This window comes from Quercus robur, chromosome 6, assembly GCF_932294415.1.
Source record: "Quercus robur chromosome 6, dhQueRobu3.1, whole genome shotgun sequence".
In the NCBI taxonomy this organism is placed as follows: Eukaryota; Viridiplantae; Streptophyta; class Magnoliopsida; order Fagales; family Fagaceae; genus Quercus; species Quercus robur.
Genome location: NC_065539.1, coordinates 3,012,005 through 3,025,536, shown reverse-complemented (window position 1 = coordinate 3,025,536; position 13,532 = coordinate 3,012,005). Strand labels below are relative to the sequence as shown.

General features: G+C 32.7%; 1 protein-coding gene across 1 annotated transcript; it reads right to left on the bottom strand.

The window, feature by feature from the left end:
- Positions 1–558: 558 nt before the first annotated feature.
- LOC126690606 (heavy metal-associated isoprenylated plant protein 23) lies at positions 559–1,794 on the bottom strand. The gene is made up of 2 exons (XM_050385832.1): positions 1,283–1,794; positions 559–1,190 (listed from the first exon to the last, which is right to left on the bottom strand). The coding sequence occupies exons 1-2, from the start codon at positions 1,437–1,439 to the stop codon at positions 892–894; spliced, it is 456 nt and encodes a 151-aa protein (XP_050241789.1). The 5' UTR covers positions 1,440–1,794; the 3' UTR covers positions 559–891.
- Between the last annotated feature and the right edge of the window lie 11,738 nt (positions 1,795–13,532).

Here is a 13,532-nt window from a genome sequence, read left to right as displayed (position 1 = left end):
GGTTGTGTTTATTTCATGTTTATTTCACACATAATATTACACACAAAGTACACGCATGATTTTGCACTGAACTCTTTGGAAATCGTGACTTCCAAGTCACGGGTTCAGTGCAAAATCGTGTGCTTGTATGCAATAGCGCGGGTACACTAGTTATTATTACCCTTTTACTAATATTGTTTCGTAACCTTTCTGCAATCTATCCAATACGATTTGAACTTTAGTGACTTTTAGAATCTTTACTAATCTTCAGTTTTGTCATATTGTAGATGTAATTTATATCTTAAACGTCATCAAAGACCTTTGTGGATGGAACGTTGCCGGGGTAAAACTTTTGACATGTGAGTTAGGTCCGATTTAATGTAGCATGTAACATCTTGTGGGTCATATACAATAACCAGTAAACTAAATGTTGTCATGTAGCCATATCAACCCCACCACAACATATCATATAGCAGCCAGGTTGTACTTAGTTTTTAGGTGAATTACAGCTATATGGACAAAGCCAAAGTCATCCCAGACAGAAAAAAGAGAAACCATAACATCATGCATAAAAACAAGTGAAGCTCTAATAATAGGTTGCTCATAACAACCCACACTATATAGCCTATATTCAATAAATACCAATAACCACATTACATTTCAAGGCCCACAAAAACCACTCTGTGATTGCAAAACTACAGAATAGTACTGATGGGATCCTGGACCCCCACAGAAGAAAACATGGATTAGCTCACAAGTCACAAATTTTCTCATCACTTATTACGTAAAAAGAAAATCCCAAAACAAAAATTAAATAGTTAAACCCCTAAATTGGAACTTTACAATGATTTCTACTTCAGACTAATAAGAGGATAAGTGGACGAGATAGATTGTCTGGTATTATTTCTCCGGCTACATAATAGAGCAGGCATTGGGGTTGTCATCACTGAACATGGTGGTGTAAGGGTCCTCATATCTTGTCACAGTGCCACTGGTGACAGTGTTCTCTACTCTCCTGACAAAACCAGGAGGTGCCTTCTTGTCATAAGCTTGAGCAGTGTAAGGCTGAGCCACTAGGTTGTAAGGAACATAGGGCCAAATCTCTGACCTTTTCCCTGTTGACTTGGCTTTCTTCAGCACCTTGTTTGCTTCAACAAACCCAGTTACAGTCACTTTCTGTTGTTTCCTGTTTATGTCCACTGATTTAACTCCTGGAAAGCATAACAAATTATGTCAGAGTTAGCAGTGTGTCATCATTTGTAACACCAAACAAAAAAGAGATTATGGGACAAATGAAACTTACCACTTAATGAAGAGAGGGCTTTCTTGACCTTAAGCTCACAGCCATCACAGTCCATCCTGACCTTTAGCTCCACAGTTTGCAATTGCTTCTTCTTCTTGTGTTTATGGCCACTGCTCATCAAATCAGAAAAATACTCTAAAGTGCCTCCAACTCCCATTTTGTATTTTAGAATCCCTTTGAAGTAAACCCTTTTGGAAAAGATGAAATCAAGAGCTTCAACACAGGGTTTATGAGCTTTATAGAATAAAAAACAAAACCCAAAGAGTTCTAGAGAAGCAGTATGTAAAGGAAAAAATCAGGTAGATGACAGAGGAGAGGGCAACAGAACACAGGCAGGTTTGTGGGGAATGTGAAAGTGAATTTATAACAAGAATATTTGAAGTAAGCTCCCTAAGAAGCTGCAAGGAAATAACCCACAAATAATGGATTCCTTCTTGCCTTATAACAAAGTAAAAGGCTTTAAGGCTGCTCTCTTAACTTCTTTACTTCGAATGATATATTTCTTTAGGCAAGGCTTCTTCCTCTCCTCTTATATAGGAGAAAGTATATGATGTTTCAGTATTCAAACAGAGAAAATGTGGTGGACCCAGGACAGCAGTAAACATAAACTTTAAAAAAACCCTGATATTTTCTGTTGGCAAATTGTGTCAGGAAACATATTATGGGTGCCTAATGCAGAAGCCTTATGCTTAAGGTGCAAGGAAAAAAAAAACACCTTGAGAAGGAAACTTTGCAAAATGCTGCTATATTACCCTATATATGCAATTATGTCCCTCCAATTTTAAGTTATACGACTTCAACCCAATGCATCTGTACCCACACTTCCTTTTAATTTGTTTAAAGGCCTCCAAACTAACCTATGCTTAGGCCTTAGTTCATTCATGATACAAAGTTTATCAAACTTCTTCTTTTTTTTCTTTTTTTTCTTTTTTTTTTCTTTTAAGAATGAAGCTTATCAAACATAGATTATAATATTATATCACATGCATGTGCTCTTTCATCTAACTGTGGATATGGTATGGAAATAATTATAGGCTTTGTAGATTGTAGTGAATGAAACATTGTCGACGTTAATTAAAACCTTGGTGTTGGATGAATGAGTACATTCTTATGATCCTTCATAGGTGAAGCGAAAAATATTTTTTTTTAGACCTTTATGTGAATTATAAAGCAGAATTATTATTAATTTATCAATTTATCTCAATTAGGCGATCCATACATAGTTACATACAATTATTATTTGCCACAATTTAGCATATGCCAAATTTAAAGCAAGAAATATAAAAGGAATACAAGATTTGGCAATTAAATGGAAAACTAATGAAGAACTTTTTCAAAGAAAAAATCACTCCAATAATACAGATAGTCTCTAATAGAAAATCCACTATAAAGAAATAGTTAGGACTCACAAAACCTTTGTAGCCTAGATTCTCTATGCAACCCCTACAAATGACAAGCTTACCTAAATTAAAGGTTTTTGATTTCGCACAATCAAGCACTCTTTGTGATCACAAGATGAGTGGACAACAAATATTGAGTTTCCTATTAAGCACAAGGTTTTTTCTAAATAGCATAGGTTGTAACTTTTCTCTATTGAAAAATTGTGCAAAGTGGGATTTATATAACTGATGTCACAAAACCTAATATAAAAAGGATTCTTAAAACGAACTCAACGAACAATTTTCATTATCTTGCTCAAGAAAACTTTTCAAATTTTTAATAATTTACTTGAGTGAACTTCTTTCTCACTTGAGCACACCCTACATCTTTGCTTGAGTGAGCTTCGAGTGAGGGACTTTGATCAACACTTTGTATAGCAGCTTCAACTATAAACTATTACTAAATTTTCCAGTTTCTAAACTACATCAATTAACTTGAAATTCACTACAAGCAAATGTCATTGAATGGGCCAACACTAAAAACCTAACATCGAGAACTCAAAATTTGGTTTTTAAAAAAAATGAAACTACATGCTCTTTTTTTCTTGTAATTATCATGCTTAATAAGAGGTCATTCAGGATGACAATTTTCCTCCATTTACGCAATATAACTCAATTCAGAATTGGATATAAGGCTAGGACCTTTTAAATTAATATACATAATGGATAGGAAAAAAAAATGCATTGCAATGATTTAAAGGTATGAAATGTCAAGGGGTTCCTAATTCCCAATGAATGATGAGTTAGTAAAGTTAGACATACATGTAAAAAATCCACAGAATGAGAGGTCTAAATATAAAAATGACAAAACATAGCATTGTACACTAAAAAGTGAAAATTTGGGGATATTTTTGCAAAAGCCCCTCCGGCGCCAAGAAACAAAAACTAACAATTAAGGAAAAGCTATCGAAAGTGATGTTTAATTGTTTATGGAAAGAGATCCACAGAAAGTAATGAGGTATGGCCCACTACTAATGTGAACAGTACCACTACGTAGCGAACAGAATCAAAAGCGTGGGATCAGGTGACGCGTGGCAAAATGGAACGGTGGAGAAGGTAATAGCAGCCCGAGTGATTAGGAGCTGCTTAGCTGTGTTGGGATTGGTTGAGTTTGATTGGTCAGCAGCACTCGGCAGGACTCAGGAGCGTCAAAAATTTCAAAACTAATCCCCTCTCTAAACCACGTCCAATTCAACCATCACTATGCTTTTTCTTTTTCTTTTTTAAACCAAAACAACAATATTACTTTTGCCTCTAGCATAAGTTTATTTAGATTTTTGTTGATTAATTTTTTCTTTCGAATTTTTGTTTATTGCTTTTTATTGAGAGTGTATTTTAAATTTATGCTTTGAAAAAATGAAAAATAAAAAATGAGTTTTTAAAGAGTTGTAGACATATAGACACACATATGCACCCAATTTCACAATTTATTGAAGTGATTGGTGAGTGATAAGTAAAAAATGTTCATCACTTACAATTGATCACTTCAACATGTTTTATGAAATTGAGTGTATCCCTAAATTTATTCTAAATATATAAAGTAGCACCTGATGTACAAACTTATACTTTTACACTATGATTGGTAAGTCATTTTTCCCTACTTCTTTTTTGTAAAAAGAGGTTGATTCTTGGAAGATAAGATATAAGTTAAAAGAATATTAAATATTACATTACGAATCTAAGGACAAAATTGAGGCATAATTCTTTTAGTGTGTACGTTCGATTCTCAGATTGGATTCAACCACATAGTTTGTATTAACTACTGACCAATACGATAAAAAGAGTGTTATCTCAAATAAAAATTAAATTTAACCATGTAATTTATTAATCAATGCAATCACATTGTTGATAATTGGAAAACTTAAGATATAAGACCCAATAAAATGTACATAAATTTTACCTTGACCTTAATATGCCTCCATATTTCATTATGAGAAATGTTATTTTTACAACATTTTCACAACAAAATCTAAGTGGTGGATTGTTATTAGTTGCTATGGGTAGGCAAAAAAATAATTTAAGTTATAGATTCAGATTAGAACCAGTTACAACTTACTACCTATAATTTGTTGTGGACGAATCACTCATCTTTCATTATTGGCCCTATATTTCCATTTTGATTAATTCCAACTCTAAAGATGTCCCACTGATAAATTGTCTAGCTTGACATTAATATTTACATGATTTAAAAATTTGATACCCATGTTTTATTAGAGTTCAAATGACAGTGTGAAGAGCCTTCTAACTCAACGGGTACTTCTTTATATTTTCAACAAAAATATTCAAGGTTTAAATCATCCATTCCGCAATTATCAAATTTATAAAAATAAAAAAAAATTAAGGTTGATAGTTTTTGATACTTTGCACCTTCTTATTTGAAAGACATTGCAATTAAATAAGATTCTCTTAAATATTTGGTGTTTCTTGAAGGGGAAAAAAAAAAAAAAAAAAAAAAACACAAACAAACAAACAATATGGGGACCGAGGGAGATGGAGACAATGCAATTAAATAAGCTCTTTCTTAGATTTCTTTTTAGTGAATTTTCTTTTAATTCAAAGTTTCAAACTAGTGAATGTCACCACAAAATATATAAAAGAAAAATTAGGGTGACAAATGTCTTGTCTTGTGTGAACCAACCTATCCAATGTTAATTTTCTTTGCTCTGAAGATGTGAGAGGACGAGGACGGGTTTTCTCCACCCCACCCCACCCATCCCATCCTGTCCCACTCGAAATATAGATATAAATATAGATATAAATATATATATATATATATATACTAATTATAATTTATGTTTTTATACATATTTTATTATCATCTCTAAAACACTCATCTCTCTCATTCTCTCTTAATACACCTTGATTGTCCTTTCCCTTTCTGTTTTTATCTCTATCTAATCAAATTTGGAGTAATCTCATTAGGATTAGTAAAATACCTTCAACCTCTCAAACTTGACCTACCATGCTTCCACCCCAGGTATCCACCTATGATCGGACCCCACACTGTCCCTTTGCCATCCCATCTTAAGGAAAAATGATTGTTCAACTCTTTGTGGTCTACTTATTGTATTTTTATATTTCCATTACACATAATACTTAATACCCTAGGGGGGCAAGGAGTGATGAGTGAGGCCATGGTAGGATCGAATTGTATATATGCAGAGACTGGCAGCAGCCAGCAAGCCAAGCCAGCAATGCAGCATTGGTCTGGGACATGGCATGATCGATCATGAGTCTGTGGGCCGCATCCGAGTTTATTAACCCTAACTAGCTAGCTTTCATGAACAAAACCAGCAAAGGACACAGCTGGAAAAAACAATAATATGCTGTGCTGATTGCTAAAATAATACTAATATTAAAAACTATGTTTCTTTTTTTCAAATTTTAAAGCTCCCCCAACTCCATCTTAGCTTTGAAATGTTGCCTACTTTCTTTCTTTCTTTCTTTTTTTCCCTTTTTAATAGAAAAGAAAGGAATAGAGAAAGAGAAAGAAAAGAAGAAGAAGAAGATATGAACATTCCAAAAGAGAAAAAAATAAAATTAATAAATAAATAAATAATGAGTATTATCGGTCCAAGGTATGCACTGTCTCCCAACAACCTGAACCAGATATCGGTGGATGTGCCATTGGTGTGTAAACAAAGGATAGCCATTCTCTCCTTCTTCTTTTTTCTATTTTCATTTTTTAAACGAAGAGAAAGCATGTTTGCCTGCTCCACAAGGAGGTTATTTCCTACCCAATTCCCCAAAGTTTGACCCCTAAACCTTCGGCGATTAAAGAACATTTGACACAATAAAATAGAAGGAACAAAAAGATAAAGGAAATGTGAAACTTCGACCTAACTACTTTTCTTTTTTTATATAGAATGTTCCCGTAGCATTGATTATTAAGACTTATAATTATTTGGTTTGGTGAAACAAACAGCATAGGATTAAAGCTTACCATTTGCACAAAATAAAGGAGTAGGGGGCTAGTATACTTTTTTGCTAAATGTACGTAATTTCGTACTTGATGACAGTGAGAAAGAACCCTTGTATTATTGGAATGGTTGATGGCTAAATGATTGCCAGAAGAAGCTTTATTACTGTATAGAGTAGGAGAAATATGTAGTTACTACCCTTCTTTGTTGCTCATAATCAAGGAGGATCCAAAATTTGTTTTAAATTAAGGAACCAAACAAAGTACTAGAAAGATAACTAAAGAAACCTTATTATTGGTGGGAGAGACTTCCCTCCCAATTAAATCTTTTAATTCTCGTTAATTTTAATAAATACGAATATGTGATATTTAAAAGTTCAATAATTCTTTAAAAAGAATACAAAAATTAAATAAATATCACATATCTCACATTTGACTAAAAATTTGAGAGATCAACTGAAGGATTAAATTGCAAGGCAGAAGAGGGATCTTTCCCTGCTATTCACGTTTATCAAAATGTCTGTATGTCCCACCATGATGTTCACAATAAATAAAAGTACTCATATAAGCAAAATCCATACATACTACCACTATGGTGCATCAAGAAATTCAATAATGAAAGACGTGATCACCATTTACTAAATATTTTTATCAAAGTACTGAAAATTTACATGAATGACTCATTGATTCAACTATTCTAACCTTTAATTTATTTTTACTAGATCGGTTAACAATCCACATGTCAATAAATGATAACGGTTTGAATTTTTTAAAACCCGACATGATTGGATTGGTTGATATAAACTGTTGGGGATTTTACCAAATTAAGGAGTAACAATGAGAGAACAAATGAACACATCAAGTATGTAGAAATTAGTGATTGACTTAGAGGTACAGTTAAATGTTATCCTTAGACAATATTTGTCTCCATACGCAAGTTGCTAATTTCTACAAACTTGTCTCCAGAATACAACCAAGTTTATTGAGTTCTACAAATAGCAATTTTGGAGAATACCCACAGGATTTCTTGTATTTCTTTGTAACTTACTATTTTGGGAAAATAGTCATATTTTCAAGTGAACATTAACCTCTATTTATACCCATAAGGTTATAACCCTTCAAAAGGTACGTATGGAGAGTTACGATGCCTCAAAAAACCATTTACAAGATTTAAAACATTTCCCAACATTCAGAACGTTATTCACAATTCTGCAAAAAACAATTTTCACGAGGCTCGATCGATCGAGAGGAATGGAGCATCAATCAAAGGCTGTTTTCGATCGATCGAACAAATATTGAGCATCAATTGAGTCATGCAGAAACTTCAAATCAATTTTCTTGACCAATTCAATTGATCAAACAACCTGAAACTTGAATTTTCACAAAGAAAATTCCAGATCTCAAAATACAATATTTTCATTTTACAAATGAATACTCTCCAACCTTATATCATTATTACAACCTATCCTTGTATATTCCTTTATATACAACATAAACCTTAGCTACTAGACTAGCCTGTGATCATTCCTAGCTAATTATATCAACCCACCAAAATTGGAAATAGTTACATTTGCATGGTAAAGTGGTTAATTACTTCGAATTAAGGAAGTAGAAATAACACTCAATTGTAAAAACGTTGTACCATCAAAAGCCGTGGTTCATTAATGGTCACTAGGTTTACTCCATGTGTTTGGTGGGTACTAGATTTTGAGTTTTGACTCCCCTAATGAAAAGTGTCCATGGATTATTAATAAAACATCAGCTAATGCTTATTGATATCCTGATGAGATTGGGTTAGCTATGACTCTATACATCCAACAAATATGATACTACTATGGTCACGTTTAGGAAAGGAAACACCTTTAATTATTCTCTCTTATTAGTTTTAAAAAAATAAAACCAAATTAAAAAATAAATAAATAAAACTTGCTAAGATTATGCCATAATCTAATCATGCTTTATCATTTTGTACACTTTATTCCTCATTTCTACCAAATCTTCCATAATTAGGATGGCACTTGTATCCTTTGTTTACACACCGTACGTAATGCTAAAAGGTTTTCTATATTCTTTGATCTCGTTAAAATTCATGCACACGTACGTGGTCCCGTTCGTGTTGTACTTATCCTTCTCAGCCATAGATAAGTAAAAAATTACTACTTTAAATGTTTTGGAACTTTATAAAATAAAATAAAATAATTGGAGTTCTTTATAGTGGGCAAGTAGGAAGGGTTTTGGACTGTACCATAATTCCATAAGATGAAGACAATGGAGACGAGAGAAGGTAAGCAATTATTGAGTTCAAAAAAACAGAGCATGATTGTCTTTTGGCCTCTGGTCACTGGCCACCACCAACTCTGCATTTAGAAAAAAGTTGTACCTTCTAATAATAATAATAATAATAATCATCATCAAAGGAGATCTAAGGCTCCAAGGTCCAAAAGCACAAGAAGACATAAATTATGCCTTTTTCCTTTTAATTTTTCCGTCCTTTTAATTTTTCCGTCCTTTGGAGTTTGGACATGAGGTCGCATATAATTTAAATGAAAGATCATGTCCCCCTTTTCTTTGTCCCTCAAATATGACTTTGGGACAGGTAGTTTCTGATGAGTAAAAAGGCCCTGTCTATATATTGCTTTTGCTCAAAAAGCTTGAAGGGGCTAGAAGATTTTTAGTAAAGTTTGCTTCAGGTCGGTAATTTACTAATTTTGTTTTAAAGTTTTTTTTCCCCTCTTATAAAAACAGCTTTAAACTACTAAATTAGAGAATTTTCTTCTCAAAATTTTTTTTTTTTTTTTTAGAATTTCACTTTTAAGCATTGTTTCAACTTGTAATGAAATAATCAACTAACAAAATGCATGCCTAAATCCTAATAATGTTTTTTCATTACTGAATACTTTTTTCCTTGCAACTAGATGAAGAGGGAAAAAATTTGAGTTAGACTCTTAGCATTTTTGGGTTTTCTTTGTGTTATATATATATATATATATATATTTTTTTTTTTTTTTTTTGGGGGCCAAATTACATTATTCGTGCATAAAGTTTATTTACTAAGCGCTTTAGGCTTAGAGTTTGAAAAAAGCGAACTTTATTAGTGTTTGGAGTGATTAATATTATTAGTCCTTAGAATTTGAAAAATAGACTAATAGCATTCATTTAAAACTTTAAGAATAAAAAGCACACATTTTTTAGGTGAACATTATTGGTCTTTGGAGTTTGAAAAACGAATTAATTGCATTCACTTAAAACTTTAAAAATAAAAAACACACATTTATTAAATCCCAGAGATCAATAGCACGCACTTAAAACATTATGGAGCTAAAGCGCTAGGAACCTAAACTGTAATACGGCCTTTAGTAGGCTACTCTATTATATATTATTGTTTTTTTTAAGAGAGTTTCAACCTATGACGTCCGATTTTAATGATACCTCTTTATCATCAGACCAAGTTGTAGGGAATTAACTCGAAATTTCCAACCTGTGAGAAACAAAAATAGAGAAAACATACGCCAAAGAAAATCAGCTTCTCCATCATAGTGTCTAGCCCCAAAAAAATCTCCATCATAATTATTAAAATGAAAGAAAGAAAATAAAAAATTTAAAGAGAAAAAAAGAGCAAACTTTAATTGATTTGGTCTAATGGTGTACCCAATATAAGGTATATTACACACATACAATGGTTGACTTATAAGGGCCACTGATTATGCTTGAATCAAGGATAAATGCTATGCCTTATTTTAGGGCATGATAATGGGTCATGACTAATAAGATATGGATAGCGAGCATATACATTAATTTATATAAAATCTGTGCATATACTAACATTTTTCCTCAAACTCAAGGGGAAGTCTTAAGTTTGGGACTTTAATCTCTTGAAGGAAATCATGATCACAAGTGACAGAATTGGATGTAGAATGGACCAAGCACAATGTAGAATGAATTGTGCTAAATGTTGGTGATGGTAGTAGATAACGACAATGGATGAATACTAGAAGATGGCAACAACGGCCTAAAAAAATTACTGTACCAGTTACAAAGATTGGTTGCTATGATCAAAGGACGACTACATTGGTGGCCATAGGATGATCTCATGATGATGCATGTGAGCAATGATTTGGTGGATTTTGCATAGATTGAACCAAAAAAGAATGAGTTATGCATCAATTAGTGTGACTTATTAGGAGCCTCAAATGGGAAAACGGACCCCTAAAACTGGAATCTATGCAAATAATGGAAGACATTGAGATAGTGATTGATGATGACTGGTCCAAATGATGGTTGAAAATTGCTAGCTCGAAGGAAGGTCATTAGTGATTGAGCCAAGTGATTGTTTGCCATGGATTGCATAAACCCTGTCCATATTAAAATAATATACAAGATTTAGAGGAGGAGAAACCAGAAATAAGGGTTTATGTAGTTTGGCCTAATTAGTTGTTACATTTGATTATTCTAAATGATGTATTACAAGAAATTAATATTTGATGTTTACCTATGGTTGGCCTATAAGTGTTGATTTTAGATTTTTTTTTTTAAATATATATATATATATATATATATGTTGACCTATAGGGCGCACTGATTATGCATGGATCAAGAATAATTGATATGTCTTGATTCATGACATAATAAGGGAGGTCATGAGTAAGAGAAGTACGCTATAATACATAAAGCTCATTCACATCAAGTCATATAAACATGTGCAAATAACAAAGTTAAAAATAAGTTGAATTAAATTAAAAAGAAGTGTAGTAGGCACTAGACATGGCTGATGTTTTAGTGAATAGAGATAGAGGATGAGAATGTGATGCATGAATAATTTAGGAGTTTGCATATGACTTTTCTTTTAATAAGTAAACAAAACATAATAGGACAAGGTAAAGCTCTTGCTTCTAAGGGTTGCTCCAGTAGGCCCAGTTTGTCACTTTAATCTTGGACAGCCGTGTTTGCTCGTCTTGGGACTTTTGACAGCAAATCAAGAGGACAAATTAGTGAGTCCCACTTTCAAGTTTCAACAATGGATTTGAATTTCATAGTTTGCAAGATGCAAGGGATTGTTGATGCCTTCAATGAGATCTTTAGAAAAGAATTAACATTTACTTGACTAAAGGTGTTAGACATTTGCGCAGCTAGAAGAGTAGCCCCTGAATAATGTTACAATTATAAGACTCATTATCTGACTCAGTAAAAGTGATGAAGATGATTAATATAAGCATCTTTCTTCATTCGAACAAATTAAAAATAAGTGTCATTGTTCATTTTTTTTTCCATGAAGGAGAACATGGATTCGAATCCTCTTCCCCATTTCCACTAAAAGTTTGGGGGGACAAGACCCACCTTAAACACTTGCAAAACACATTTTTCTTAACAGAGAATATATGCATTTAAGGGAGGCGTGAATGGCTTCTTCAACTATTTGAAGAACAAAGATGCTGGCAATGCAAGTGATTCCCGCACTGACTTTCAGTTGAGCAAGAAGAAGAAGTTGTCATTGATAGGAAAAGCACACTAGATTAGGCCGAAATGTAGTGGTAATCACCATTCATAGGTTGGAAGGAGAGCCTTGCAAAGAAACTTCGTGACAATAACATCTTTCTATTTTGTCTATTAATTAATTGAGCTTACATAACATGCTCTACACTGCTTACAAAGATTAATTATGGGCCTGGCCTATAACGAACATAAAGAAAGAAAGAAAAAGGAAAAAAAGCTGAGTCTAAAAAAGCTACTGAAGTTTAGGTCCTTTAGAAAAATCTGCAGGACAAATATATTATGAAAAATTCTTAATTTACAATGTACTAGCAATGTAAACTTACATAGTAGACATAAAAAATATTTGCAGCAATGTAAACTTACATCGTAGACATAAAAAATATTTGCAATGTTGTACACGTGTGATGCATAATTACATACAAAGTAAACCTATAAAGGTACTAATTATATTATTTCATAACAATGTTTTGATGTCCCTTGGAGAATATCCTATAACGATTTTTTGCCTTGCTAGTATTTTAGCGGTGCTATCCAGTCTTCTCATAAAGAACCTAGATTCAAAGCTAAGGCTATTGTATCAAACAATTATCACATCTATGTGTTTTTAAGACTTTGTAACTTTTTTTTAACTTTATATTTTTTTTGACCCTATTAACTTTTACATGTCGGTGTGGTAATTGCATAGCCCAATATCTTACTCTTCCCCTCTACTTGAAACCAAAAGAAAAAACCAACCGTTTTACTTAAATTTTCTTTTCTTTCTTTAGTGACCATACAAAATCATAAACACTACAGAAGAAAATCGACCTCTGGAAAAATTCAGGTTCCACCACCGTTACATTTCCTTGCAACCATGTCGACTTGATTAACCAAAGAGGAGAAAAAGAAAACAAAGGTCCATATTAGCAAATAATGAGAAATATTGAATCTGGTATTCTTTCTTTCTTTTATTTTTTTTAACTAGAAGAAATGGATTTCTCAATTCCAAAAGCACGTGGCAAACTGCCTTGGCTAAAAGCATAAAAAATATAAATAAATAAATAAAAGTAGTACCATTTTTTTTTAATTTGATTTTGAAGTGATCAATAATTGGTGGCCTCTGGAGACATGGGTCGAAGACTAGGGGTGTTTGGTACACCATTTCAAAAAAAAAAAAAATTACTTGTTTAAAATACTACACATATTTCCATATTTTTCCATTCACGCGTATCTTTATATATTTTCAAACAACAAAACACATATTTTTAAGTATATGTACCAAACACCCCTGGAACTCTGGACATAGCCGCATATATAGCAAAGGAGTGAGGGATTTTTTTTTCTCAAACAAAGTTTTGGCTGGGTCAATACAAACAAAAGACATGGAAATAGAGACAGCAGAAATAGAAAAAGAGAGGAAAGA